Source organism: Podarcis cretensis, assembly GCF_951804945.1.
Source record: "Podarcis cretensis genome assembly, chromosome: 11".
In the NCBI taxonomy this organism is placed as follows: Eukaryota; Metazoa; Chordata; class Lepidosauria; order Squamata; family Lacertidae; genus Podarcis; species Podarcis cretensis.
The window spans coordinates 63,933,228-63,960,300 of NC_137180.1; the positions used below are offsets into that span (position 1 = coordinate 63,933,228).

A 27,073-nucleotide genomic window follows, 5' to 3' on the forward strand; every position below is an offset into this window, starting at 1 on the left:
CGATCTTGTTTCTTTCAGCTTATTTTATTTCTAATAGCTGCTACAAGCTAAAGAACTACTGGCTTGCATGAGTGTTACAGCTCCCACTCAGCCATCTAGTCACGACACAGATAAGACTCTCTCCACACACACAGAGTCAGGAGCGGAAGAACAGAAGAGCAGTATGCGCCCCCTCCTTTCTCAAAACATCAGATCAGGAGATTCTCGCAATGGGAGGGGGTGAAAATATCAACATAGAGGACCTTCGGGGTCCCTCTCAACCCAACAATTCTAGGATTCTATGCAATGTTCCTATGAGGGGAAGTTGCAGCATTTAAAAAGGTAAAGGTAAAGGTACCCCTGCCCGTACGGGCCAGTCTTGACAGACTCTGGGGTTGTGCGCCCATCTCACTTAAGAGGCCAGGGGCCAGCGCTGTCCGGAGACACTTCCGGGTCACGTGGCCAGCGTGATGAAGCTGCTCTGGCCAGAGCCAGAGCCAGAGCCGCACACGGAAACGCCGTTTACCTTCCCGCTGGTAAGCGGTCCCTATTTATCTACTTGCACCCGGAGGTGCTTTCGAACTGCTAGGTTGGCAGGCGCTGGGACCGAGCAGCGGGAGCGCACCCCGCCGCAGGGATTCGAACCGCCGACCTTTCGATCGGCAAGCCCTAGGCGCTGAGGCTTTAACCCACAGCGCCACCTGCATCCCCTAGTTGCAGCGTTTAGGATGGTTTAATTTAGAGGAAAGGCAAGGAAGGGGAGACGTGATAGAAGTTTCCAAAAGGATGCATGTCCTGGAGAAAGTCGGGAGGAGCCGATAACACAGCAGAACCAGGGGGCTGTGTTTTATTCTAAGCGTCTTTAGCGGCAGAATAAGAACACCGTCATAAGAACGGCATATTCCAATTGTTGGAAAATCCCATCCCAATCCCTAGATGCCCCATCAGAATCACAATTTTATTTGGAAAACAGCAACATTAAGAAAAAAACAATGCAATGAACAGCGCTTGAACCAACAATAAAATTACATTCAAAAAATTAATACAAAACACATAATAAAACAGTAGATCAGATTAGTACATCAGTGAGGACTGTGATGTTCCTCCACTGTTGTGAGGCAGTAATGCTTCTGAATACAGGTTGATGGGAATCATACTAGGAGAAATAGCTGTTGAGTTTGCTCCTTCCGAGACTCTGAAACCTGGGTAAGACTGACTTGCTCTTGGGCTCAGGCACTGCCTTTTCCCCAGGAGTACATCGTAAGTAAGCAAAGTGAGGTCATAGGGCCAGTTTTTGTTTTGAAGGAAAGCTAAGCTACTAACCCTCATTGTGGCTATTGCAAGTATGGAGATTGTTGGGAAGCCTCAGCTGTGAAACACTGTTGTTCTTCTCTGGTAGCTAGTTAAGGTAAAGGGACCCCTGACCATTAGGTCCAGTCGTGGCCGACTCTGGGGTTGCAGCGCTCATCTCGCTTTACTGGCTGAGGGAGCTGGCATACAGCTCCCGGGTCATGTGGCCAGCATGACTAAGCCGCTTCTGGCGAACCAGAGCAGCGCACGGAAACACCGTTTACCTTCCTGCCGGAGCGGTACCTATTTATCTACTTGCACTTTGACGTGCTTTTGAACTGCTAGGTTGGCAGGAGCAGGGACCGAGCAACAGGAGCTCACCCCATCGCGGGGATTCGAACTGCCGACCTTCTGATTAGCAAGGAGGAGGCAAGATGGCGATGAGGTAAGACGCATTTGCCGGAGCTCATTTTGAATCCTCCCTAAATTTGTGTTGTGGCTCCCAGCCTTTCAAGTTCTTGCTGAAGATTGTACCAGGGTGTTGGAGTCCATGCTAGGAGTTCATATTGCCGATAACTGTAAAGCCTGCATCGTAAATCAGCTTTAACGAGCAGATAATTGTATGCTCCGGCAGCCTTGGAAGTAGCCTTCGACTCACCGGTTGTCCGCCAGCTCCCACTCAGTTGTATTTTTATTACCTTTTATTACCTTTTAAGGGGACGCAGGTGGCGCTGTGGGTTAAAGCCTCAGCGCCTAGGACTTGCCGATCGAAAGGTCGGCGGTTCGAATCCCTGCGGCGGGGTGCGCTCCCGCTGCTCGGTCCCAGCGCCTGCCAACCTAGCAGTTCGAAAGCACCTCCGGGTGCAAGTAGATAAATAGGGACCGCTTACCAGCGGGAAGGTAAACGGCGTTTCCGTGTGCGGCTCTGGCTCGCCAGATGCAGCTTTGTCACGCTGGCCACGTGACCCGGAAGTGTCTCCGGACAGCGCTGGCCCCTGGCCCCAGCGGGAAGGTAAACGGCGTTTCCGTGTGCGGCTCTGGCTCGCCAGATGCAGCTTTGTCACGCTGGCCACGTGACCCGGAAGTGTCTCCGGACAGCGCTGGCCCCTGGCTCTTAAGTGAGATGGGCGCACAACCCCAGAGTCTGTCACGACTGGCCCGTACGGGCAGGGGTACCTTTACCTTTACCTTTATTACCTTTTAATCACTGCTATTTTAAACGACTCACAACGATGGGTCAAGGCAAACGCCTAAGGGATTGTGACGAGGCTTTGCCCTCCCCAAGAGCCAAACAACCAAAAACCGACCCCCCCATGTCTGGCAAATGGAGTGGTCCCACTGAACACTGCTATAGGGTGAAAACTCAGAACCGTTTCTACCCACTAATGTCACCAGAAACAATGTCAACACCAGAGGAATTGTTTTCACCTCAGATTAAAACTGCAAACGGCAAGCTTGGAGGAGGAGAGGATGTCCCACTGAAGGTGGCACAAGACACCGGAACTGAGGACTGCGCAAGACAAGAACAACATGAACACCTCCATCTTGTGGTTAGAACCCTTAATTGCATATTCAAGAAGATTGATGTGCTATCCTCCCAGCTATGTAACCTCGGGCAGAAAATTGATAACTTCTGGTTAAAGTCTAAGCCAATTGTAGATACGGGGGAATTGAAGTTCCAGAGAACCTTACCCTCAACCAAAAAAGGTAGTGTGATTCCCAAATATAGACCAAATCCTGCACTGAAGCATCAAGCGTTGTCCCTGCCACCCAAGAAAATCTGCCTAAACATCTGGGCAGGGTCAGCAAGGTGGCTCACTCTGGGTGGGGTCAAAAAGCATCTAAGCAATCTCCTAAACATAGAAACCACACAATGCGATCTCATTGCAGTGTTACCTTTGAACCAGCACTTCAGGCCACAGTAAGTGATGCTTGCGTTTTACTCTCCAAGGATCCCTTCAGTTATCATCAGGCAGAAATCACTCTTGGCTAGGTATGATATCATCCCAACAAGAGTTTTTACGGACAGTAAGATCCACCCCCTTCTACTCGCCGGTCACGGCAAGGAGCAGACTCTGTCGGAGAGGTCGGGAGCACCTCGGGACATTGAGCCTCCTCTCCCGGAGGATACCCATCTGCACCGAAACTGGACTTGCTCTACGCCTTCACGAGCTCTAAAGAAACCCACCGGCGCAAGTAATCTTCTGACCCCGCCAGAGGAAAGAGAACTTTTAGCCACCTTTGGTGACCTCCCACCGAGGGAAGAACAAGAAATAATTGATAGACTAGAAGTATTTAATCATCAGCTCATACATGTCCAGAAGAATGGAAAAGTCCTGCTCACTTCGCAGGATAATCCTGTCAGCTCTTCGGAGCCATGTTTTAAGGAAGCAGGAAGTCTTCCTTACCCCAGTTCAGTCCCTAAACCCATGTCTCCCCCACTTGAGGGCAAAACCCACCGATGCTTGGCAGACCCAGGTTTTGTCTCACAAGTAGGCCCCTCATCTCTATCTTGATAAATTTTGACTCGCCCTCCAAGAGTTCCCCGCTGAAGAGTGTAGCCCAGAGTTCCTTCCACCAAAACAATTCCTTACCAACTAATCCATCAATGCCGGAACTGGAGTCCTCATTTTCCCCTGAGCGGCATAGACCCGACATACAAACGGTACCAGTACGCCAAGCATCCCCATTATCTTTGCCAGCAGCAGGACAGGGGAGTGTTCCACCTACATCAAAAAATGGCCCGGATTTGATTGAAGACCCGGCCGGACGTATAAATCAAATGGTTTCATCGGCAATCTTTAGACCTCGCGGTGGGGCAGCCTCAGCAAATCCTGTGGAGTTTCCTACTGAAGTGTCCGCCCTTGGGCTAGCCTGCAGGAGACCCGTCCTGTTGCACCAGTCAGAACACCTTACTACCAACTTCAAGACTAGGTACCCCCAGCAGGTGCCAGCCCTGCAAAGTAAAATAACTGACTTTTTTGCGGGGTCTGCCCTGCCCCCTAAGGACACACATCTCTCCCTGAAATGACAGCGAATTGGACACAACAAGAACTCGCCCCTATCAGTCCTCAGCTGGAATATTGCGGGCTGGAGGGGGAAAAAAACTTGATCCAGAATTCTTGGAGTATATTAACCTGTTTCATATCATCTTGTTCCAAGAATCGTGGGAAGTAGAGAAAATTGTTCTAAATGGCTTTGAGCTTCTAGAACTCCCTGCCTGCCCCTCCCTGAAAGGAGGCCGCCCTAAAGGGGGCCGAATAATAGGCATCTCCCTCAACCTACATTCTAAATTTACTCTAGTACAGGCCTTGCCTCCTTACGCCCTTACCGGGCTGATTGCGGGGGGGGGAAAGATCTCACTTCTAGTCACAAATGTCTATTTGCCACCTGGGGGTTCTTCCCCCGAACTTGGCTCTAAATGGGGCTCGCTAGAAGAGCATTTGCTCTCATGCTATGTTAAGTTTCCTAATACCCCGGCCATAATAGGTGGCGATTTTAACGCCCGCACAGCAGCAAACTGGGACTCGCTGACCAAAGCCAAATGGTGGCTTACTCCAAACCTTGATAATTATGATCTGGAACATATCATGAGGAGAACTTCTAAAGACCACAGAGTAAATGAGGCTGGAGTACTCCTCTATCAAATGGCCATCCGTTTAAATCTGGTCCCCTTAAATGGCACATGCCTCCCTGATATTCCTGGGGATTTCACCCACCTGAGCGTTAAATCAAACAGCGTCCTCGATTACCTGTTGGTTTCCAGGGATCTACTTAAGTGTATTTCCACCTTTAAGATCGAGAATGTACAATCTAGTGATCATCTTCCCCTTGTAGCCAAGCTTTCCCTGAACCGGCAGTCGGAGGCTCATAGACATGCGACTCAGATGGTAACCAACGAATCTTTCCAAGTAAGAGGAATCAAATGGTCGGAGACCCAGGCTCAAAGGTATCAGGAATTCTTTCAAAAAGAAATCCTTGGGCCCCATCCCAACATAGGCTCTGCCTCAGACGAGCATAGCATAGTGTTGAAATGCTTCCACCATCTTACGACTGATCTTACGTCCTTCTTTAGGTTACCACCCAAAATATTAAATCGAAATGAATATTCTTGCGGTGCCCCCTGGTATAACTCTCAGTGCAAACAAGCAAGACAGCGCCTTCGTGCTATATATAATGTTTATAAGACCTCCGGTGCATCTACTCTGCCAGCTAGTTATGCACAAGCCAAGCTAGTTTACAAACGCACGCAGAAAATTGCCAAACGTGAGTGGCAATACAATCGCTGGAAGGCTTTGATTACTGCTTCAAAATCACACAGATCCAGGGAATTCTGGTCTTTGATCAACAGAAGGGTGAGGAAATACCCAAGGGCAGTCATCCCTGCACCGACATGGGAATTGTTCCTGAAGAAATGCTTCTCACAGGCGGATGTCCCTCTGACCATCTGACGCATCTGTTTACCCACTTACCTATTTGGCCTCCCACCGATCCTGACGAAATAGCCAAGCTAATAGCTCAGCTGAAACCGGGTAAAGCCCCAGGGCCCGATCTGATCCCTGCCGAAGCCATTAAACTACACCCAAAATGTTGGGCTGGCATCTTGGCCAAAACCTTCGATGCAATCAACGCTTCTGGCCTCATCCCCAAAATATGGAAGGAGGCCATTATAGTACCAATTCATAAAAAAGGTTCTCCAACGGAGCCGGAAAACTACCGTAACATCAGCCTCCTTTCGATTATAGGGAAAATTTATGCCAGCTTCTTGCTGACTAAACTATTGCGATGGGTAGATGAAACAAATCAGATTGGCCACGAACAAGCAGGGTTCAGAACTAAACGCTCTACAACCGATCATGCGATAGTTCTTTATCATCTCACACGGAAGTACTCCTCTCCTCCCCGGGGCTACCTCTGTGCTGCCTTCTTAGACCTAAAGGCAGCCTTTGACAGTGTTCCTAGAAATATCCTATGGGACAAACTTGCGAAACAGGGCATTGATAGAAGACTCTTATGGCTTATAAGTCAGCTCCACGAAGATACCCTTGCCAGAGTGAGACTTACTCCTGCGGGCGACCTCACAAATTTGATACCAATAAACAAGGGAGTGCGCCAAGGATGTATATTGGCTCCCTCTCTATTCAACCTATTTATCAGCGACATGCGAGCACCCCTAGTTAACTCTTCTTCAAGTATACACGCGCCTAGACTAGCGGACTACCACTGCCCACTCCTTTTATATGCGGACGATGCGGTAATTCTATCTTATACACGTGTTGGACTAATCAGAGCTCTGAAGATCTTTGCCACGTATTGTCAACTCAACCAATTAACCATCAACCATGTTAAATCCAAGATTCTGATTTTCTCCAGAAGCCGGAGATTATACGAATGGAAGCTTGGTGGAGCAAAAATAGAACAAGTTCTAAAATTTCAATACCTAGGAGTTATTTTTCAATACAATTTGGGGTGGAAAGCTCAAATTCAACACCTACTTAACAAGGCCAAAACTCTGTCATATGCGCTCCTCCGATTCTTTTTCTCGGATGGAGCTTTGCATGTTCCCTCGGCCCTAAAGGTGTTCAAGGCAAAAGTGGTTGCCGTGCTTGCTTATGCTGCCCCGCTTTGGGCTGTGATGACAGATCTTGCTCCTCTCGAGACACTGCAAAATCAATTTCTACGTCGGCTCCTAATGCTCCCTCTGTGCGTAAGCAACGCAGCCATGCGACTAGAATTGAAGGTCGCATCCTTAGAAACTTGCCTGTGGAAGCAAGTTTTCAATTATTGGTTATCATTGTGGCATAGACTACCAAACCACTACCTTGTCCAATGCTTATGGCGAGATGAATTCTTTAGCCCTTGGACTAGTAGAATTCATGCCAAACTCCTGAGTTATGGAATCTCTCCTTCAGATTCCCTAAAACTAGACCAAATTACTGCTCAAAGACTGATCCGCCAAAGACTGGATGACATCGATCCACAGCGAAATTATATGCTGGGGGGAGGTGTTTGTTCGCCTCAGAACATTGGTATCACATTAACTTACTGCGTTCCATCATACCTCTCCTCCCTTTCGACTGTTGCCCATAGACTGGCCTTCACCAAAGCGAGGTTCAACGTTTTTCCCTCCAACGTCCTGAGACATAGATTCTCAAAGGGCCAAGCCCCCGCCATGTGCGAATGTGATAAGGAGACACCGGAGTCGCTCCAGCACATTATGTTCACTTGCCCCCTGTTTAATGTGCCACGGGCAAATTTGTTGGGATCAATCATACAGAAACTAGAGGGCACCCCACCAAAATTCCACCTTGCCCAAATCTTGCAGGATAAGGATACTCATACGACCCTGAAAGTGGCAAGGTTCCTGGTCGCTGTCCTTACCCAAAAGCGACCAGCTTTAGTGGCTGTTTTCCCCATGTGCACAAGTTGTTATTTATGTGTCGTTTTTACCTGTATGGGCCTATGGCCGTAAATAAAATTACTTACTTACTTACTGATTAGCAAGTCCTAGGCTCTGTGGTTTAACCCACAGTGCCACCCACGTCCCTGTGGCAGCTAGTTAAACCGGGTTGGAAAAGAGTTGGCATCGCAGGGTGGGATGGGAAGAACTCACCTGCCCTCTCCATCTCTAGGAAGCTTAAAAATTCAGGGCAGTTGAAGTTTGGCCTTTCCATTTCACTGCTAAATGCAAGAACAGAGGCAAAGAAGCACCAGGCACCCACCATCTCATGTTGGATGCAGCCCCCAACTTTGCCTGCCCCGTTTATTTGGACTGGTTTCAGACCCACTGCCTTTGCTGATTCAGATTAAGGGCACAAACCCTTCATGTAGGTTCAAAAAGTATCTACATGGTGCTTAGAGAATAACTTGCACCTAAGTATTAGCAAGACAAAGGAGATAGTGTTGGGACTTTTGGAGGAAGAAAGGGGAACTAGCCCAATTGTATATCGGGTGTGTGTGTGTGGAGAGAGTCTCTTCCTTTAAATTCCTGAGAGTTTACCTTAGTGAAGACCTCACTTGGAAAAACAATATAACTCAGGTGGTTAGGAAGGCCCAACAGAGACTCCAATTTCTCAGGGTTGTGCGAAAGAACTATGTTAAACAACAATTGATGACCTCCTTCTACCAGTCCATAATGGAAAGTGTCCTCTCATATTGTATCAGTCTGGTACATTAGTTTGACAATCACGGACCGAAAGTCTTTCCGAAGGATGAAGAACACAGCGCATGATATCATGGGCTGTCCCCTGAGCCCGCTAGATGACACCGCAAGGGATCGATGCCTTAGGAGAGTGTGAAAAATTCTCAGGGACGATTCACACCCAGGCCAGGACCTCTTTAATCTTCTACCCTTGGGCAGGAGGTATAGAAGTATAATCAGTCGTACCAACAGGCTAAAAAACAGTTTCTATCCGTGGGCTGTTAGGCTGCTGAACAGAAAATATAGTGTAACTGACTTTTGGGGTTGGTGTTGCGCGACAAGCACACAGAGTGCAATGAGATTGAGTGTTTGGGGGGGGGGAGGCTCGGTTAATTTCATTGTACACAGGTTGCACACTGACAATAAAGGTATTATTATTATTATCAACTGCTTTTCCACACAAACAAGGGGGGAAAGGGAAACTAGCCATTGTCTCAACTCAGTTAGCCACAACCCAGCCGCCAACTTTCATTTCCTAAGGGAGGTTCCTGAATGTGCAATCACTTGTTATCTTCCTACACAATAAATATTGGTGTTCTAGACCTGCGAGCCCGCTTTCTGTGATAAGCAGATCACCTCTGTATCAACACAGACTGGGGCGATTGCATTGTTAGTCATGCCGCATCTTCCTACTCCTTTCGATTCCATGGATTCTACGGACACAACTGCAAGCATTTAGGGCACTGCTGTATACTGGGAATGACTCACCAGGTGATGACGACTAACTTGCTTTCCCCATGACATCCTCTGCCGTGAAACTTTGGCACGACTGGGATGTTTGGGATTATTTTGGTCCATAGCTTCAATGAAACCACCCAACTGCCTGGATTTTTCTGTTGACCTGAGTCTATAGTAAAATGCTTGTGCTGGATATGGATGAGTTGATTGGAAGGGATTGCAAACCAACCTGAAAATGATACCTGGCAAGTCTTGGGAGTCTGCAATACCACCCTCCTTCGTATGTCCAACACAACTCAGCTTATCTTGGTCATTGAGGGTTCCAACCTTGGGATACTGGTCACTCTTTTGCTGTGCCTAGAAATCTGAGCCAGGACCAACTCCACCTGGAAAGAATGCTGTTATGCCAGATCACAAGACCAGCATTCAGGCTTTCCTAGACTAAAGGCTCCTGAAAAGCACCGTGAGTGGGTTTCTTATTTATGTATTTATTCGTTTAATTTGTATGCCGCCCTTCATCCAAAGATCTCATGGTGGTTCACAACATAAAAATACAGAAAGAGTTTACAAAACACGTAATAAAAACAAACCCCGTTTTATGCTGCTCTTGAGCATTGTTCAAAAGCTTTTACCAGGGCATAGAACAGAGGCCTCTTTGGCAAAAGAGCTGGTCACCAGAAACAGATGCCGCAGTTCTACGTTCAAGCTGCTCCATCTGGACTCAAATTGAAGTGTTGGTTCTTAAAGGAAGTGGGCCCAACCGATCTGAGACATGCAAACCCCACACATTCTCCAAGAACTACCAAGAGCGCCCTCTCCATCTTCTCGTGCATGTATCGCATTTGCATGTAGAGAGTCAACCTTGATGGCTCCCTTTTACTAACAGAATTCTCCCCTCCTGACAATTTCCAGAAGTGAAGGGAACCACCTTCTAGAAGCTGTGGATAATATTTTGGTAGCTCAGGATGCTCTGGGGTGGAGTTCCAACGCACTAGGTTTTACTTCAATGACGGGTTTTTTTTTTTAAAAAAAATTAACATATAACAACAGTGTGTTCCTTAACATGATTGCCCTGTGCACTAAGAACAGTGAACTATTAATTTTTACAAATAAATACGAATGAAATGCAAACGCTGAGATGAATTGCCTCATTTCTCTACACAACAGCCACATCAGCACTGGGGGTTGTTAGGTTTTTATTGTTGTCCACAGTGTGACAGATCATGCTCCTTCAACCTATTGGTTGAATAAAATAAATTAAAGAGGAAATGATAACCTGGGAAAGAAATATATACAGACATTGAGCCCCACAGTCAAGGCCAGGAATGGAGAAAATGTGGCTTACAGATTAATACCCATGATATCATTTCTAAGAACCACCAGCAGAGCCTCTGCTACTTTCAAGGGGAATATGAAAAGAGGATGCTAGAAAGCCACAGGTGCCAGCTGATACCCAGTTGCTGCTCTGCCCTCACTCCGGAACAGGCTTGACTTGCTTTGCTGCTTCGAGCTGGGTCAGCATTTCGTCCCACTGGACAAACTGTTTAGAAAGCAGAAGAGTCTGGGGCAATCTTTTAAGGAAAAGAAGTTGGGAGTCTGACAAATGTAACAGCAAAAGCAGAGAGAGAGAGAGAGAGCCAAAAGGGAAGGACTTTAAAGGGAACACCGGAAATAGCCTGAGATGGAAGTATTGAAGCAGGTAGTGGAAAGCTGAGCTGACAGAGCTGGGGCAGGTGTCCCTCAACACAGCGGCCAGCAAAGGCACATCATGCGGGATGATGTACTCAGCACAGTGGCACTGCGGCAAAAAGGATACCATTTTGTTGTAATCTTCTAGGAGGAACCGGACGTTCTCAGTCACTGCTTCGCATTGATCCTGCAACAGTGGAAGGGTTCAGTCAGACAGGGTTTCATGACGTTGCCAATTTGGTGTTTCAGTGCTAAGATGCAAGTCTAACACGGGTTGTTTCTTCCCACAGAAGAGCTGCCACGTGGGCAGACACTCTTAGGTGTGGATGCCAACATTTCTTGACACAATGCTAGTAGGGGGAAGGGAATCAACACAGTTGGAGACTTTGAGGCTCCTGCTGTGCTGTATCAGAACATCTGAGTCCAGATTTTTGAAAACTCAACTAGGCAGCCACGTAAGAAGAAGCACCTCAAAATAGCAGAGTGCTTGGCCTAGAATGCAGGGGGCCATTTGTTCAGGGCATATGGAGAATTTTTTCATATGCTTTGCTTATATGAAGAAGAAGAGTTTGGATTTGATATCCCGCCTTTCACTCCCTTTAAGGAGTCTCAAAGCGGCTAACATTCTCCTTTCCCTTCCTCCCCCAAAACAAACACTCTGTGAGGTGAGTGGGGCTGAGAGACTTCAAAGAAGTGTGACTGGCCCAAGGTCACCCAGCAGCTGCATGTGGAGGAGCGGAGATGCGAACCCGGTTCCCCAGGTTACGAGACTACCACTCTTAACCACTACATCACACTGGCTCTCTTGAGTGACAGAAGATAAAGCTAGAGGATAACTGTCAGCTCCTGCCAAGTTTTTCAACTGGAGAAGAGCAGAGGAAACCAAACAATGATTCTCTGCTTTTGTTCTCAAGCATCCAGCTTACCTGCTGCTGAATGTGGATCTGTGAAAGCCTCTGCAGCTTGGTAGCATGGTCAGGAGCAGCTGCAAGAGACCACAGAATCAGTGCCAGGCTCTTGATTCTCAGGAATGGCATTCAATACTATTAGGTGTTCCGATGTAATAGCCTTGAAACAGGCTTCCATATGGGATAGGTATATAGACAACTAGGGGGCTAGTTTTAGGAGGAAAGGTGGCAAGCAGCTCAACTATAAATAGGTCCTCTCTTCTTGGTGGGCATAAGAGCCTGCTGAATTAGGGCAACGATCCACCTCCCCCCCCCCCTTTAATGGCAGGGAGCAATTCTTCTGGGATAGCTTGGCATTCTGTTTTTAAAGACATATAACCTGGGCTTGTAGATAACAATATTACAAAGCAAGAAGATGGCATTATTATGCCATGATTTTCACAAAAATGCCTGTAAATGCATAAAAACATAATGCGAGTCAGAATGAACCAGCCGCAACAGATGTGTATCTTAGCTCTTGGTACCTGGGTAAGGGACAAGACTTGCCTTTGATATGTGCGCTGTCCAAATATGGCTGCAGGCTGTTGACTTGCTCCAGAAGTGCTGCCTGAGCCAGGATGGACTGCTCTTCTGTTGGAGAAGAACAGAATGAGATACATCAGTGGAGGGAAGAGCGGTCGACTTTGTCATTCAATGGCAACAGAGCAAATAGCACAGCAGAGGAACGAATGAAAGGAGCTGGCTCTTTCGTTGGGCTGAAGCAAAACAGAATGCTTAAAAAACAGATTAATGTATCTAGAATATGACATTAAGAATGCAAGTATTCTTCTTCAAGTATTCTAAGCAATAAAAAGGGAAGCTGAAAAATCCCCAGTAACAATGTTAAACATCTAAGGCTGCAATCCTATACCCATTTACCTGGGAGTAAGTGCCACTGAATTCAGTGGTGCTTTCTTCTAGACAGACATGTTTAGGAATGCACTGCACATTGAATAACCCAAAACAAAACAACAACCCCCAAAACTATTTCATATTGTGAATTACCTGCTAAAATGAATTGTAGCTTCATAGCATCTGGAATAGCCATTCGATCAATGTACTGGGGATCTAAATATTTTATGACATCTTCAACTTGAATCAGAAAGAAGAGAGAATCAGAAATTTAGAACATAGCAATGACAGAAAAAGTATTGTCAGATTAGGCAGAATACTTGAAAACAGATCAGAGCCAGTTATGACTTTCAATAATTTTTCTAGGACTTCTAGCCATGAATTTGCCATGAGGGTCAAGGGACATTTACAATAAGCCCTGATGCGATTCTCTACAGTTCTGCAATCTCTGACAATCATGAGACCTCCTTTATTTCACCTGCTCCTAAGCCTATTGCAGATTGATTTGTTTTGAAAAATAAAAACGGTACTCACTTTTCTTGAAAAGAATTTTAACTCGCTCTCTTTTGCTTGCAATGTTCCCCAAAGCCACCTGGACTTTAACCAAGCCATCTGCTATCTACAAGAGAAAAGACATTCTTAACAACTTATAAGACAAATTACATACAGCAGGAGTGGCTAAGCACCGAGCTGGATCTGGTCCAGTAAACCAGAGACAGTGAGTGACCCGCCACACCCACAGCTTCATCTCCAGATGGGATATAAAACCCCTATGCCTCCTCTTTGAGAGTAAAAGGCAGTGTTTCTGCCACCCTCACCCCAATGGAGAGGGGAGGACTGCAAATACCGAATGTGTGCTTGGATGTTTGTATGCAATAGTTTATGCATGAAGGCATGACTGCATGCATGCATGCATGTGTGTGTGTGTGAGTGAGTGAGGGCGTGCTATCCACACTAGGAATACCTGGGAGGAGAGTGTTGTGCAAACAGCTATTCTGAACAATGCTTTTTAATAGGGTAGGGGCCACTGGGGATGATTGGCTATGGATATGATTTGCTTGTGTACTCGAAGCCATTGCCCCCCCCCCAAGCATAAATGCATTGAAAAGCAGCAATTATATGACACGGTTTAAAAATAATTATTAAAACCGGGCATTCTGTCAGCTTTAGTGTTTTCTTCCTTGGAGAATGGGGGCAGGGCAAACCAGGAACGAGCTTAAGAAGCCAAGGGGAGCCACCAACAAAGGCCATGCTGAGCTGGACAAGCCAAGGGTCTGAGACCTCTGGGTTTATAAATTCAATAAATCATCTTCTTCTTTAGCGATCCCTCCTAGCCGAGCAAGATTGTCTTCCATAAACACAGTTTGAACAATGAGTCTTTAAGTGACTGGGGGGGCCAATTCTGGATCCACACGTCCTTCCACAGTGGGGACATTGGATTCCGGGTGGGAGTTGATCACGGTGTGGATTTGCCAAGCGTGCCTTCCTCTTAGAAAGTTTCTCCCTTGCGTCCTGAGTTTGAGTGTCGTCAAAGCCCATGACACTTTTGGTAAAGGTTATTCTCCAATTGGAGCACTTGCAGGACAGAACTTTTTTTATGTATGCAACAACAGCAGCAAGAATACTGAAGAAAGTATACTCTGGAAGAATGGCAGATGAAGATGATCGACTATATGGGTCTGGCAGAAATGACCGGCAGAATCCGAGACCAGGGAAAAGAATCGGCGGAAGACGATTGGAAGAAATTTAAAGACTATTTGCAGAAATATTGTAAAATTAATGAATGTTAGATTGATGTTGGACAGAAATTAAGTGGTTACCAGCTGTAATGTAAAGGTTGAGCAATAAGTTAAAATAAGTTACAATAAGGATTTGCTGAGTTAAGAATTTGAACTGGAATACAAAAGGGGGAGGTGAGAGGTCTGGGAAATAAGTTAATGGAAATAAATAATGAGAATTACATTTGTTTTTGTTTTCTTTTTTTGTACTTTTGTTATGTTTTGTGTATTTTTTTTCCTTGTTTGTTTTTTGCATTAATTTGGAAAAATCTTATATATAAAGAGAGAGTCTTTAAACCTCTTTTGTTGACCACCAGCATTACGCGTTCCATTTTTAAGTTCGGAATAGAGTAGTTGCTTTGGAAGACGTTAAACAAGGGTCTGGCTCTGTACGAGGCGGGTGCTTCCGTCACCGGCAGCACTTCCATGTAGGAACTGGGGAAACGCCAGGAGAGGGGCTGCCAGCCAGTTCTTATTTTTTTAAAAAATATATTTATTTATTTTTACAGAAAAAGAAGACACATCAAAGAAGAAAAAACAAAAATACAAAGCAACAAAAACAGTCACCAGTATACATCAAAAAAGAAAAAAAATAGAACTGGCTGGCAGCCTCTCTCCGGGCGGTTCCAGTTCCCAGCCAGTTCTAGCCTCGAGGCCGGAGATATAGGCCTGGTCCAGGAGCCTGGCCCGAAGCGGACCCGCTTTCGGCTCTTCTGACTTTTTATTTATTTTTTTTTATTTTTTATAAATATCTTTATTGAGCAATTTTTAAAAGCCACATACAAAAATATAACATAGATAATAACAACCATATAGGAAAAAAGCAAACACAGATGAAAAAAGAAAGAAAAAAAGAAAAGAAAAAAGAAAAAATAAAGAGTTTATTTTTACAAAAGACTTTATTTTTACAAAAGACTTACAAACTTACAAACCTACAAACAATAGACCTCCGTCCAACTCGGTTTAGGGTTACATTATCTTATACTCTTTCTGCAGTTATTAATACCATCATACTCGGCTCTTCTGACTTTTAATCTGTAAGCCGCCTCGAGTCCCTGACAGGGGAAAAGGCGGCCTACGAATAAAGAAAGTACTATGGTTCTAGCTAGAAAGAAACACAGCGATACCTTTCGGGCCCCCGCCGCGCCTTCACTCCCCGCGAGCGCCCCGAAGACGCGGCCCTCCAAGGCGTCGAGCCGGCCCTGAAGCTGCGGCACCTCCACAGCCGCCGCCGCCGCCGCCATCTTGGCAACACCCGAAGCGCCGGCGGATGCCGGGCGGGAAGGCAGCCAATCAGAAGCGACGCCTGCCGGAAGTTAGGGCGGGGCCTCGGAGGATGGGGGGGGAACGTGATGGCGTCATATTCCTTACCGGGCGCCGCTGCCCTATCTCTTCAAGCTTCTCTATGCGAAGCGGTTGGGCGGCCGCCCGGAAGTTGACCCTCTCGCGACCCGGAAGCGGCTTTCAGCGTTGCCATGGAGACGTCGAGGCCTAGTTCTCCGCAGCGAGGCGCCGCGTAAGGGAACTTTAGCCAGGGCGGGGGAGGCCGGGTCGCTGCCCGGAGACTCGGGATCCGTCGCGGAAAGCCTTGCCGCCTCCCGAGGTCGAGGACTACAACTCCCATCAGCCGCGGCAGCAGCGGCGCTGGAAATGCTGGGAAATGGAGTCCGGAAGCGACGGGGGGGGCACCTAGTTGAGGGAGGCAGAGTATCTCTCTCGCCGCCTGCCAGTGCCTTTAAAATTTGGGAACTGAAGATAGAGCCCTGGGGTGGGATGAGGCCCTTAATAGGATAAGCCGGATCCGGAGGTTTTTCTGCCTCCATGAATTTGTCTAATCCTCTTTTTAAGCCCTCCAGGTGGGTGGCCATCCCTGCCTCTTGTGGCAGGGAGTTCCGTAGTTTTAACTATGCGCTGCATAGGGGAAAAAGACTTTCCTTTTATTTGTCCTGAATCAACCAAAAATCAGCTTCAGGGGTTGTCCATAAGCCCTAGTGTTTTGAGAGAGAGAGGAAAACTTTTCTCTATTCATTGCAGCCTCCAACAAGAGAGAACGTAGCCACCGTGGCTAGGTCAAGGGACCCCTGACCGTTAGGTCCAGTCATGGCCGACTCTGGGGTTGCGGCGCTCATCTCGCTTTATTGGCTGAAGGAGCCGGCGTACAGCTTCCGGGTCATGTGGCCAGCAGGACTAAGCCACTTCTGGCGAACCAGAGCAGCGCACGGAAACACCGTTTACCTTCCCGATGGAGCGGTACCTATTTATCTACTTGCACTTTGACGTGCTTTTGAACTGCTAGGTTGGCAGGAGCAGGGACCGAGCAACAAGAGCTCACCCCATCGTGGGGATTCGAACCGTCGACCTTCTGATCGGCAAGTCCTAGGCTCCGTGGTTTAACTCACAGCGCCACCCGTGTCCCAGCCACCATGTCTAGTAAACATTAATACCCTTGTTCTCCATGAATTTGCCCTTAGTGAGGTTACAGGTGGGTCTGGGTGGGGAATTTGACTGGTCACAAGTAGAACTCTCTATGTATTGATTGGCACAGTTTTTTCTGTTGTGCAGTTTCTACATCCACTTTCACTTCTCTGTTGTCATCCTAAAGCTCTTCCTGCTAGCCTCCCCACGTTGTTCATTTATTCTCAGCAACTCTCGTAGATGTGCTTTCATTTCAGCTGTTGGGTGACTGGAGCCATAGCACAGAATAATACGGGCTTAGGATCACAATGCAAACAATAAAAATTTTATTTGCACAGAGCATCCGGAAGTCGTCTTGTCTCAGTGCTGCATGGTCCTGCTAATTGTTCAATTTGGTCCTGCTAATTGTTCAATTTGGTCCTGCTAATTGTTCAAGTTGCAATACAACACTTAGGTAATTATCCGCAAACACACGGATATTATTGTGTTTTATAGTCCACCCTGTTTCACAAAACATTGGCATAGTAGGTACTAGATGTTGTCTTTGGATGCTCACACAGAAAATTGATACCACGAACTCACCTCCCTCACCCAGTTTCTGAGAGCCAATTTTCTACTTTACAATTTTCTACTTTACAAAACTGTGTTGCTTTTTAAAATAACCTAAAACCGTTAAATTAGATAAGCTTAATTTCCTCTCACAGATTCACTTTGCGGACATCTTCTTTTAAAAACATCATATTCCCAAGCTGGGAACAATGCAAGTAATTATTGCAGAGCCATTTCTGTGAACAGAATCCTGCAGAAACTTCAGATCCTCAAAGATTAGGAGTCAACTGAGAGACAGTTCATATAGTTCAGGGGAGGGAAATCTCTGGCCCTCCAGATGTTGCTGAAGTATAACTCTAATCAGACCCAGCAAGCAAGCCCAGTGGATAACGGGAGTTCAGCAACATCTGGAAGGCCAAAGGTTTTAATTTTTACTATTATTATTATTATTATTAATTACATTTCTATACCATCCTTCACACTGTCTGGAAAAGTGTTTTTAAAGGTGTGGAAAATCATCTGTAATGGGCTTCCAGAAGGCATTACAGCATGTACAGTAGTACAATACAGTACAATAAGTATTTTTAAAAAATCAATGCAGAATAGCAGTCTTTACTTGTTTACAAAGCATTTGAGCTTCACTTTGTGTTAGGAAGGGAAGGCTAGTATTGACTGAAAAAATCCACTAGATTCTGAAAAGGTCAGCATTGGGGCTCATGCCTAGAAGCCCCGATCCCACCCTCGGGGCCGAGAAGAGCCCTGTTGCCTGGTTTCACACCATCATCAACATTTATTATTTCTATCCCACCCATCTGGCTGGGTAGCCCAGTCATGGGTGCAAAATGTTTGCAAAGATTCGATGTGGAAAGACAGTGGTGAGGCAAAAAGGCTTGGCACCCCTCTTCTCAGGGATCCACACTTCCGCTTGTCCTGCTTCTTTCCCCCTGGGAAGACCACTCTTTAGCACTCAGTTGGACCAAATGCCAATTTGTGGGTTTCCCCAGATTGCTGTTTCTTCTGAACTATCAATAAAGAGTGGGTCGTCCCATGGAAGGGAGCGGGAGAAGGGGGAAGCTGCTTTCTCGGCACAGCACAAGCAGGAGTGTGGACGAGCCCTCAGCCTCTGCAGCCCTGGTTCACTTTAAATCCTCTAAGGGATCTGAGTGGAAGCCCTGAATTCTCAAGGGGTGTGTGAGGAACCATTTCCAGCTCAAGTGCCACATTCCTTCATGGGCAACAGTCCATGGGTTGTATGTCAGTGGCGGACAAGGTCAGAGGCAGAAGGAAGCAGAGCAACAGATGTAACACAAACTTTCCGCAGCATGCTGTATTCCAGCCGCATGAAAGTGTCTCCATATGTACATCTCTTAAGGGGTGTGGCCTGTGGAGAGGGGCGTGGCCTGTGGAGGGTCTTGAGGACTGGAATCTTGAGGTTCTTGATTCCTGCAGTACCCTATCCAAGAACGGGTGGGCTCCTAGCCTTCTGTGTTGGTATTTCTACTGATGAGAAGCATTTCTATCTTGCCTGGGTAAAGCTTTGGTAACCCAATCAAGTCCATTCAGTCCATCAAGACACTGACTCAACAGTCTCTAGCTTGATGTCCTCCATATGTTGGGGACATCACAGTCATCATAAATGTCCGTTGTGGTCTTGTACAGCAGCATCTCAGGGCCATTTGGATGGCTGCCATGGGGAACAAGGAGGCAGATTGATTTTCTCGCCGTACTCCTGCTTTGCTGTCTTACAAAACTTACAACCAAAGTAGCTAATCAAATGAACACAACAGTGAATTGTAACACATTTAAAATAACTGCTAAACATATCACAGAACAATTCTAGTCAAGTGCAGAGCGGCAGAAACAATCCAACACACCCTTCAGCTGGGATTAAAATGGGAAAACTAAGTCTGTGGCAACCATTTTCAAAGCAGACAGAGGAGGTCTGGTGGATTGTCCAAGGAAAAGCATCCTACAGTCTAGGGCACAGAAATGCTCCCTGTGATCCAACAAGGAAATTCTTATGTTTACTCCTGCTCACAGACTCCCCAGTTTCCCTCCTTCTGCCACAGTTTATACTGAACAAAGAATGTTGACTGTTAAGTTGTGGGCGAACATATCAGACAACACAGCGATTATTCAAACAGCTCTTCTTTATTCTGAGGCCGGAACAGAACTGAACTGAAGGGCTCAGTCAGCCTGCTTATATAGAGCTCCAGTACCTTATTACTGTAACAACTTTCTAAAACTAGCCAATCACTGAACGTCACTTTCGATCCTTCATTTGCATACAAACTATCCAATCACTGAGCGTCACTTTCGATCCTTCGTTTGCATAACTATCTACAGTATCCCCCTGCTGGCCCAGGGTGAGAACTTCAGTACATAACATTGACCTCTAAGCAGAGTTCCTGCTATCCTGCTTAAACGCCTTCCTCTGTGTCCCCCACACACCGGATACTCATAACTAGAGGCTCCACCTTAACATCCCAGGAAAGGTCTGTAGCTTAGAGGAGGAGCCTCTGCCTTGCAAGCAGAAAGTCACAGGTTCAATCCCTGGGATCTCCAGGTAGGGCTGAGAACCTGGGGAGACATTTCCAGTCAGCACAGACAGCCATGAGCTAGAAATGGAGCAGTGGTCTGACTCAGTAAAAGGCTCTTTCCTATGCTCCTAAAAAGGCTTTCTCTTCAACCTCATACAGGAAGCCATGGAAAACATGCCTGGTTCTGTGGGCTAGTGTACACACCCATGACCATGTATGTTAAAAACTTTACGTGCTCCCAAATAGCTGCACAACCATTACGTGCCCAGTCATTTAGCACACTGCCGTGTCACTGAATATGAGTAATTTTTAATTTGTGCCCTCGGGAAGCCAGCTGAAGTCAGCATCTCCTATCAATACCGGTCCACTTACAGCGCAAGCCGGTGTAATGAAAATCCGATCGGAGGGCTGGCGGGAGTAAATAAGTATGCCATTAAAATGAGAAAATCAAACCCCCAGACAGGTCTTTTCTCTCCCCCATTGATTCCTTTTATTACGGAAGTATTGCAGCTAAATAACATTAGTGTGAACCATCTCGATAGTGTTTTCCGCAGATTGTGTGTCAATAACCCAATTGCAGGCAGTCTTTCTGCACGTTCGGGGGCCAGTCTGCTCAACACGCCGTTAACGGGAAGGGTCAGTCCTTTGCGGTGACCTTCCCTGCCATCATGGTGACCCGCAGAAGCAAGATCATGTTGCCTCTCTCGGTTGGATGCGTTTTCTAACTCTTGGGAGCACACATTGTGCCGTCCCTTTCGGGGTCAGGCCCAGCCAGCAGGGGAAAAGCAAAGTGGGAATACTGGCAGGGGGTCAGCTCTTGGGAAGTCAGGTGATGCTTCAGCTGTCAAGGGTCAAACGATCCCATTCAAGGCCGTAAGAGGTCAGAAACTTCAAGCACAACTTCCTATCAGCAGGGAGACAGTTCCTGCTACTGCCGCTAGCTCATGGCATCATAGAGTTGCAGAGTTGGAAGAGACCCAAGGCTTGTCCATTCGAACCCCTGCCATGTTTATTTCTGGAAGTGCAGCACATGAATCTGCGCTGGCTGGGAGTTGTAGTTCAAAACATCTGGAGGGCAGCAGATTGGGGGAAGACTCTGTTGTGTTAACATAGTCTCCTACTTGCCTCTCTCTCCAGTGGGGTCTAGTACCCCTTGGGACTGGCAGGGCAGAAGGTCAGGAGGTGTCACCAAAGGTCCTGCAGAAAAATGCATTGGAAAACGTGGGATAACACTTGCTTGACACAACATTGTCTAAAGTACCTGCAAGGAAATCAGAATAAATAGTTGACATCGCCTAATCTCCCTGCAAATGCATCAGGATGAATGGTTCAATAAACAGGCCACCTCTGGCTTGATCTCTGAGCAGACCTCATGAGTGTAACATCCAGCCTAATTATTTCACTTCTTTCATTCTTATTTTTCCTCGTCCCGCTGTGAAACGTCTTGCTTGATGAAGAGCTCTGGTGAACTCAAAATGCTTGTCACATTTTGTGACTTTTGGGTTCCTCCTAGTAGTGTTCTTACCTAGCTGTGGACTGGCGATGGAGTTGGAGATATCATCTCGCTTCCTTCATTTTTCGTGAATTGTTCAGCCCATCCTGTTTCGCAGTTCTTTCCCTTTCGTAATTTTGACGCTCTTTCATCTCTGCATGTTTAACCTGTGTAAGATTTCGTAATCGTTTCCGAAAACTTTGATGTTTGTTTTGTAACATCAATTGCAACCATGTAACCGATACTACATTTTGGTTTGCACAATTTTATTATGCCCCACTCCCTTCCAGAAAATCTAGGGCTATTTAAAAGAAGGGGGAGTGAGACCATTAACACATAATATAATCATGAACACATGCCATACTCACAACCTGGAAAAAGAAGGAAAAGGTGTGCAGACAGTTCATTAGAGCTAGCCAATTCTTGAAAGATTTCTTACGTAAAGTGAAATAAACATAGCTGGATTTACTATTACAAAAAAGGTGTTTTGTATTTTTTTTTAAAAAAAATTATTAAGTTTTTAATTTTACAATTGCAAATAAACATTTTACAAACTTTAAAATATCCAGTGACTTCCCTTCTCTTTCCATGGTTCATTTTACATATAATATATTCCTGCATATTTTACTAAACCATTCAAATCAGTTTTAAAACTTTTACAACCATCAAAAATTATTTATTCTGTTGAATTTATCTTAATGCCTCCAGTGTTTTTAGCTGTATACAGTAATTTTCCATATATTCAATAAATGTTTTCCACTCTTATTCAACTATATGTTCTTCTTGCTCTCTTATTCTTTCTGTTAAATCTGCAAGTTCTGCATATACTGTCCATTTAAGTTGCCAATCCTCGCTCACTTTCCATTTTTGGGCTAACAAAACACTGGCTGCAGTTGTTACATACATAAATAACCTTTCTGTCTGGGTTATTCCCAACAAAAAGGCCTCTGGTTTTTGGGGGGAAAGTAGTTTTAAACATTTTTTTTATTCATTATAAATCATTTTCCAGTTTTACTGTACCTTTTTACAGGTTCTTCAAAACAATTCTTCTGAAAATATTTATGGAAATTTCAGGGAAGGAAGTTCCAGCATATCATAATCCCATGAATGTTCAATGATAGTACAATGGCATTTTGGTTTTCCTGCGAATGTCCTGGTCCTTAAACACTTGGTGCTTCAAATCAGGAGAAAGCTGCACTCGCAGAGCTCAGGCGATGCTGGATTTCGGCATCGATGTTGGCCCTTGTGGAAAGATAACTGCCCAGGTAGGAAAAGCTGTCAACATTTTCCAACATTACACCATTGAGTTGGATTTGTGGCGCTGCAGAGGGGTTATTTTGTGCTTGTTGGTGCAGCACCTTGCTTTTTTGGATATTGAGCGATAGGCCAAGGTTTCCGTAAGCTTCTTTGAATGGTTGGTTTGGAGGTCATCCTCTGACACACTATATTGTCATCAGCATACTGAAGCTCTATGGCGAAAGTTACAGTAACCTTACTCTTTGGTGTCAGCCTACTCAGATGAAAGAGCTTTCCATCTGTTCTATATATTACGGTATTTCTACCCAGTGGGGAGTTTCCCTTGGACAAGGTGTTAGGATCATAGCGATGAACATAATAAATAAGAGTTGAGGCGATAACTCATCCCTGTTTAACGCCTTATCCCACTGAATTATTCACTATGAGAGCCATGTTTGTTGCAGCCATGTTATTATGGAGGAGCCAAAGGATGTTCACAAATTTATCTGGGCAGCCGCTTTTCAGAAGGATAGTCCACAGGGCAGTGCAATTTAAAGTATCTAAGGCCTTAGTCAGGTCAATAAATGCCATATACAGGGGTTGGTTTTGCTCTCTGCATTTTTCTTAAAGCTGTCAAGCTCATTACTCACCTGATGATTGCTTTATAAAGCTTACTGTGGCAAGGTATTGGAAGGCTCTAAATGCCTTTGAGGTCTGGATCTCGCAACTTTGGGACTGAACTGACAACCTATGTCCAAGAGAGCTGAACAGACAAAAAACCCACCATTTTTCCTGACCTAGTTTTATTACATATGCAATTTCTATAAAACAAGGTTATAGGCTTCTGAGAACAGAAGCAACTTGTGGAATGAAACCTTTGCTTAAAACTCCGAACTGACTTTAAAGCTAAGTGTAACTAGACATTTGGTGCTTCTGTGGGGTTGGCTGGGTTTGTTGAATATTGCTGGTTGAAGTGGAAACAATAAACTATTTTTTTTCCCCAGGAGAGATTTTGCAAACTGCTGTAATTCACCAGTCTGAGATAGAACCCCCCTCCTAAAAAAACTAGCAAGACTTTGGAAGCCCCCCTAGTTCCAACCTGCTGAAGGGGAAATTTCAGGTCCACACTTTGCTGCTTCCAATCTGTGTGACATGTACAAATGTGGTCCCTTGCTCCTCAAAACCTATTCTTCCTGCCTCTTGCTTTGTCTTGCTGTCCTTCTGTGTACAGTAGCCATTGATTTGCTTACAGGGCTATCTGTCTAGCAGAGCTCTGCCCGGATTCTCCATGAAGTGTCTATATATCTCCTGTATCCCTTAGTCTACAGTTATCTGGATATCTGCTGCAGCTATCTGTCTGTCTGCAGCAGCTGTCTAGCCGTTTACCTCCGGCATCCATCAGCACGTAGGGTTGGCCCAGAATATTTATCGACAGCCTTCTCATTTGCTTCTCTCTTTACGGCGGCAGGTGGGGGAAGCAGCCCATATTTGGGGGGCTTTAAATAAACAAATAAGAGCAAGCCCTCTGCATTTGTGGCCAGCTCAAAAGAATTCGTCATTAAAACGCATTAACAGTGTGTAAAAGGCATGAACCGCCGGGTGAAAACCCGTGGAGTGGATTTATTTCTGCAACTGGGGAAGAGGGGTATGTATGGGAATGGAAGAGGAGATGTCATAATTAAAAGCTTTTCTTTTTTCCAGAAAAGAAAGCTAGAAGGCAAGAGTGCCTCTCTGGACAGAAATAATGCAGAAACATGCAGTACTTCCCCTTGCAGTCTGATCCTCTTTGCATCTTGCTTCAGAAGTAAAAACCACACTGGGTTACACCCAGCTAAGTTCTACAAAGAGCCCCTCCAAGCATCCTTTTTATGGCACATACATGATGATTCGTGCCCATGATGCTATCAGAGCAGTCACACATGGATCCCACTTTCAATACAGCTTGCACCTGTGAAAGTTCTGGGATGGGGACTTGATAAAGGGTAACAGAATATTGGGAAATGGTATATAATGAATTGTAAAAAAAAAGTTTAAAAGTACCTTTCCAACACTGCTTATCTCCAGTCAGTACACATTCCTGCTGAAATCCTGTAAATTTTTATGCCACAAATGTTCTCATTTATTTTGTCTCACTTTTGCTGCGCTGTCTCATTTATTTATTTTCCATTGCTTTTAAATCCCACTTTTTTCTCCATGGAGCTCCAGGTGGAGTACATAGTTCTCCCGCTGCTCATTTAATCCACACAACAACCTTGAGAGGTAGTTTAGGCTGAGAGGCAGTGACTTTTGTGAGTGAGTGTGGATTGAACCCTGGTCTCTGCCGGGTCCCAGCCCAACACTCCAACCACTGCACGACACTGGCTCTCAAAACCGCACCTCAAAGCTCTCTCGTGAAAACATTTATAGCCAGCTCAACGTTTAAAGGCACTGCGGTGGCATATGAGACTATAAAACAAAATTAGACAGAACAAATTAAGAAACTCATTTTGTATGAAGTTGTGCAGCCCAGTTTACTCAGATCTCCCACTGATGGGACTTACTCCCAGGAAAGTACACCCACGGTATGAGACTTCTGGTTCTCATTTTGCAAATTCAGTCCAAATTGCAGTTAGCCCATCTGCTCACTAGATGGCATGTTTTCCTCTCTGTAGCCCCTGGAAATCTGCCTTGGAGATGGATAAACCGTGGAGGGGTCTGGATTGGGCCCTGATCGTTTCTATTCCTGCATCTGGGCACCAAGTTTTAGTTTTATTTAATCAACAGAGACTTGGTCCTCCTCCTCCTCCTCCGTTACAGAATGCCCATTTCAACAAATCGTTCAGGCGAGGACAACGATCCCCTGCAGAAGATCACAACCAGGCAAGAAGGGAAATCAACCCACCTTTTTATTTCCCCTCTCTCTTTTGGCAAAGCAGAAGATCCATGACACCAGCAACATATAGGAGGTGATGTTGGAAGGAACACGCATATCACTTCTTTCTCCCACCTCCTTCAAGGTCCTATCCTCAGCAAATGTGCCAGCACACAGGTGAGCAGGTGGTTGAAGACACAGAGGAAGCCATCTCTGCCATCAGTTTTCTCCCTCACTCCCATTCAAAAGCCCTAGTTCGCGACAGCAAAATATGCGACCCGCCACCATCACTCCTTTGCTGCCTTACGCCCCCAAAGCACCCTTCTCCTAACCCACAAAAGGCATGTCAAGGACCAACCAGTGGCTGCCGAAAACTACCTGCCGCACAAGCTCTCGGAGATCCCTGCAAAGAGAAGGGGAGAGGTTGACTTCACAGCCAAACAGAGTTGAAGGAGAGAGATCCGATGTCCGGAGCTTCTCTGCAGGGCAATATGAATCCCGCATCCCCGACTTCAGGAAAACCTCGTCTCCAGTCTGGTTGGTGCCCTGCACATTTTGATTCCTAACTTTCTTTCCTGAAGAGCTAGAGCAGGGGTGTCAAACTCAAATTCATCGGGGGCCGCATCAGCAGAATAATAAGCAGACCCCCCCCTAATAAGCAGACCTCCCCACATACATCATATGTACTTACAGTACAGGAGAGAAGGGTTCAGGCAGCCGTTGGATCTGTCACATCACAGGATGGCATGTGCTCAATATAAAAACAAGTGGAGGTTTCCTGAATGGATGTAAAGTGGAGGTTTCCTGTGTAGAACGGCTGGCGCCGCTAGAGGGCAGACGTTCTCTGGCTTGTAGGCTGCCGCGCATGCGCTGAAGAGGTGGCTTTCTTGTGTCAAAAAAAAAGCGAGAATAAAAGGTGAAGGCTGGTGGCCGGCGGCGGCTACAGGGGCCACATGACGAGGTCTGGCGGGCCGGATTCGGCCCGTGGGCCTTGTGTTTGACACCCGTGAGCTAGAGACTTAGGCCTCATCTGCACTTTCGCTTGCTGGGCATTTGGACCATATGGTGGACTAATTAATTTCCCTGGGTCCGTTGTTCCTTGCAAAAATCTGATATTAGCCACTGAATTGAACCTTGGTTAAGCAAAATCCTTCTTTGGATTTTTCTGTGCATCTGAAAAGTTCTGATTCAGTGAACAAGACCAGATTTTCACAAGGAACAGCCGCAGAATGACGAGCAAAAGTTCTCAGACCCTGGGGGATTAATCGGTACACAATATGATCAAAAAATATACCGGTATATAAAATAATTGAAAGCTCTCAAACTCTGGGGTCCCTTGCAAGCATGAACCCTGATGCAATTGCTCCAAGGATGATTTGGCTTCAGAGTTCAGCATCTCATAGATGCCTATGGGAACTAGAATTAGTTACTCAGCCCTCACTGCCTCCTTTTCACCACCACTGTGACCCACAATGGATATTGTTGGTGAGGCTCATTTAACAGCAGCAAGAGACTGAGCCTTTAGCATCGTCAACCCAGTTCTGTGGAACTCTTTGCCACTAGAGATCCAGTGCGT

General features: G+C 46.0%; 1 protein-coding gene and 1 long non-coding RNA gene across 2 annotated transcripts in view; both read right to left on the reverse strand.

The window, feature by feature from the left end:
- Positions 1 to 24: 24 nt before the first annotated feature.
- Positions 25 to 27,073, reverse strand: part of LOC307226431 — a 36,267-nt gene continuing 9,218 nt past the window's right edge. Inside the window, exons 2-3 of the long non-coding RNA XR_013843412.1 lie at positions 681 to 1,399; positions 25 to 291 (exon numbers count right to left, since the gene is read on the reverse strand). This is a non-coding gene — a long non-coding RNA (uncharacterized lncRNA). The remainder of the gene's footprint in view (positions 292 to 680; positions 1,400 to 27,073) is intronic.
- On the reverse strand, positions 10,328 to 15,704 carry DCTN3 (dynactin subunit 3). Its single transcript, XM_079995183.1, has 7 exons — positions 15,542 to 15,704; positions 13,171 to 13,255; positions 12,790 to 12,876; positions 12,292 to 12,375; positions 11,764 to 11,822; positions 10,965 to 11,024; positions 10,328 to 10,709 (listed from the first exon to the last, which is right to left on the reverse strand). The coding sequence occupies exons 1-7, from the start codon at positions 15,656 to 15,658 to the stop codon at positions 10,620 to 10,622; spliced, it is 582 nt and encodes a 193-aa protein (XP_079851309.1). The 5' UTR covers positions 15,659 to 15,704; the 3' UTR covers positions 10,328 to 10,619.

Excerpts from the sequence above, each read along its gene's own strand:
- DCTN3 (XM_079995183.1), bottom strand. The coding sequence starts at position 15,658 with ATGGCGGCGGCGGCGGCGGCTGTGGAGGTGCCGCAGCTTCAGGGCCGG. Across the intron at positions 11,823-12,291 it reads GGACAGCGCACATATCAAAG|CTGCTCCTGACCATGCTACC; the intron begins GCAAGTCTTGTC and ends GGTCTCTTGCAG. Across the intron at positions 10,710-10,964 it reads TAGAAGATTACAACAAAATG|ACTCTTCTGCTTTCTAAACA; the intron begins GTATCCTTTTTG and ends AGATTGCCCCAG.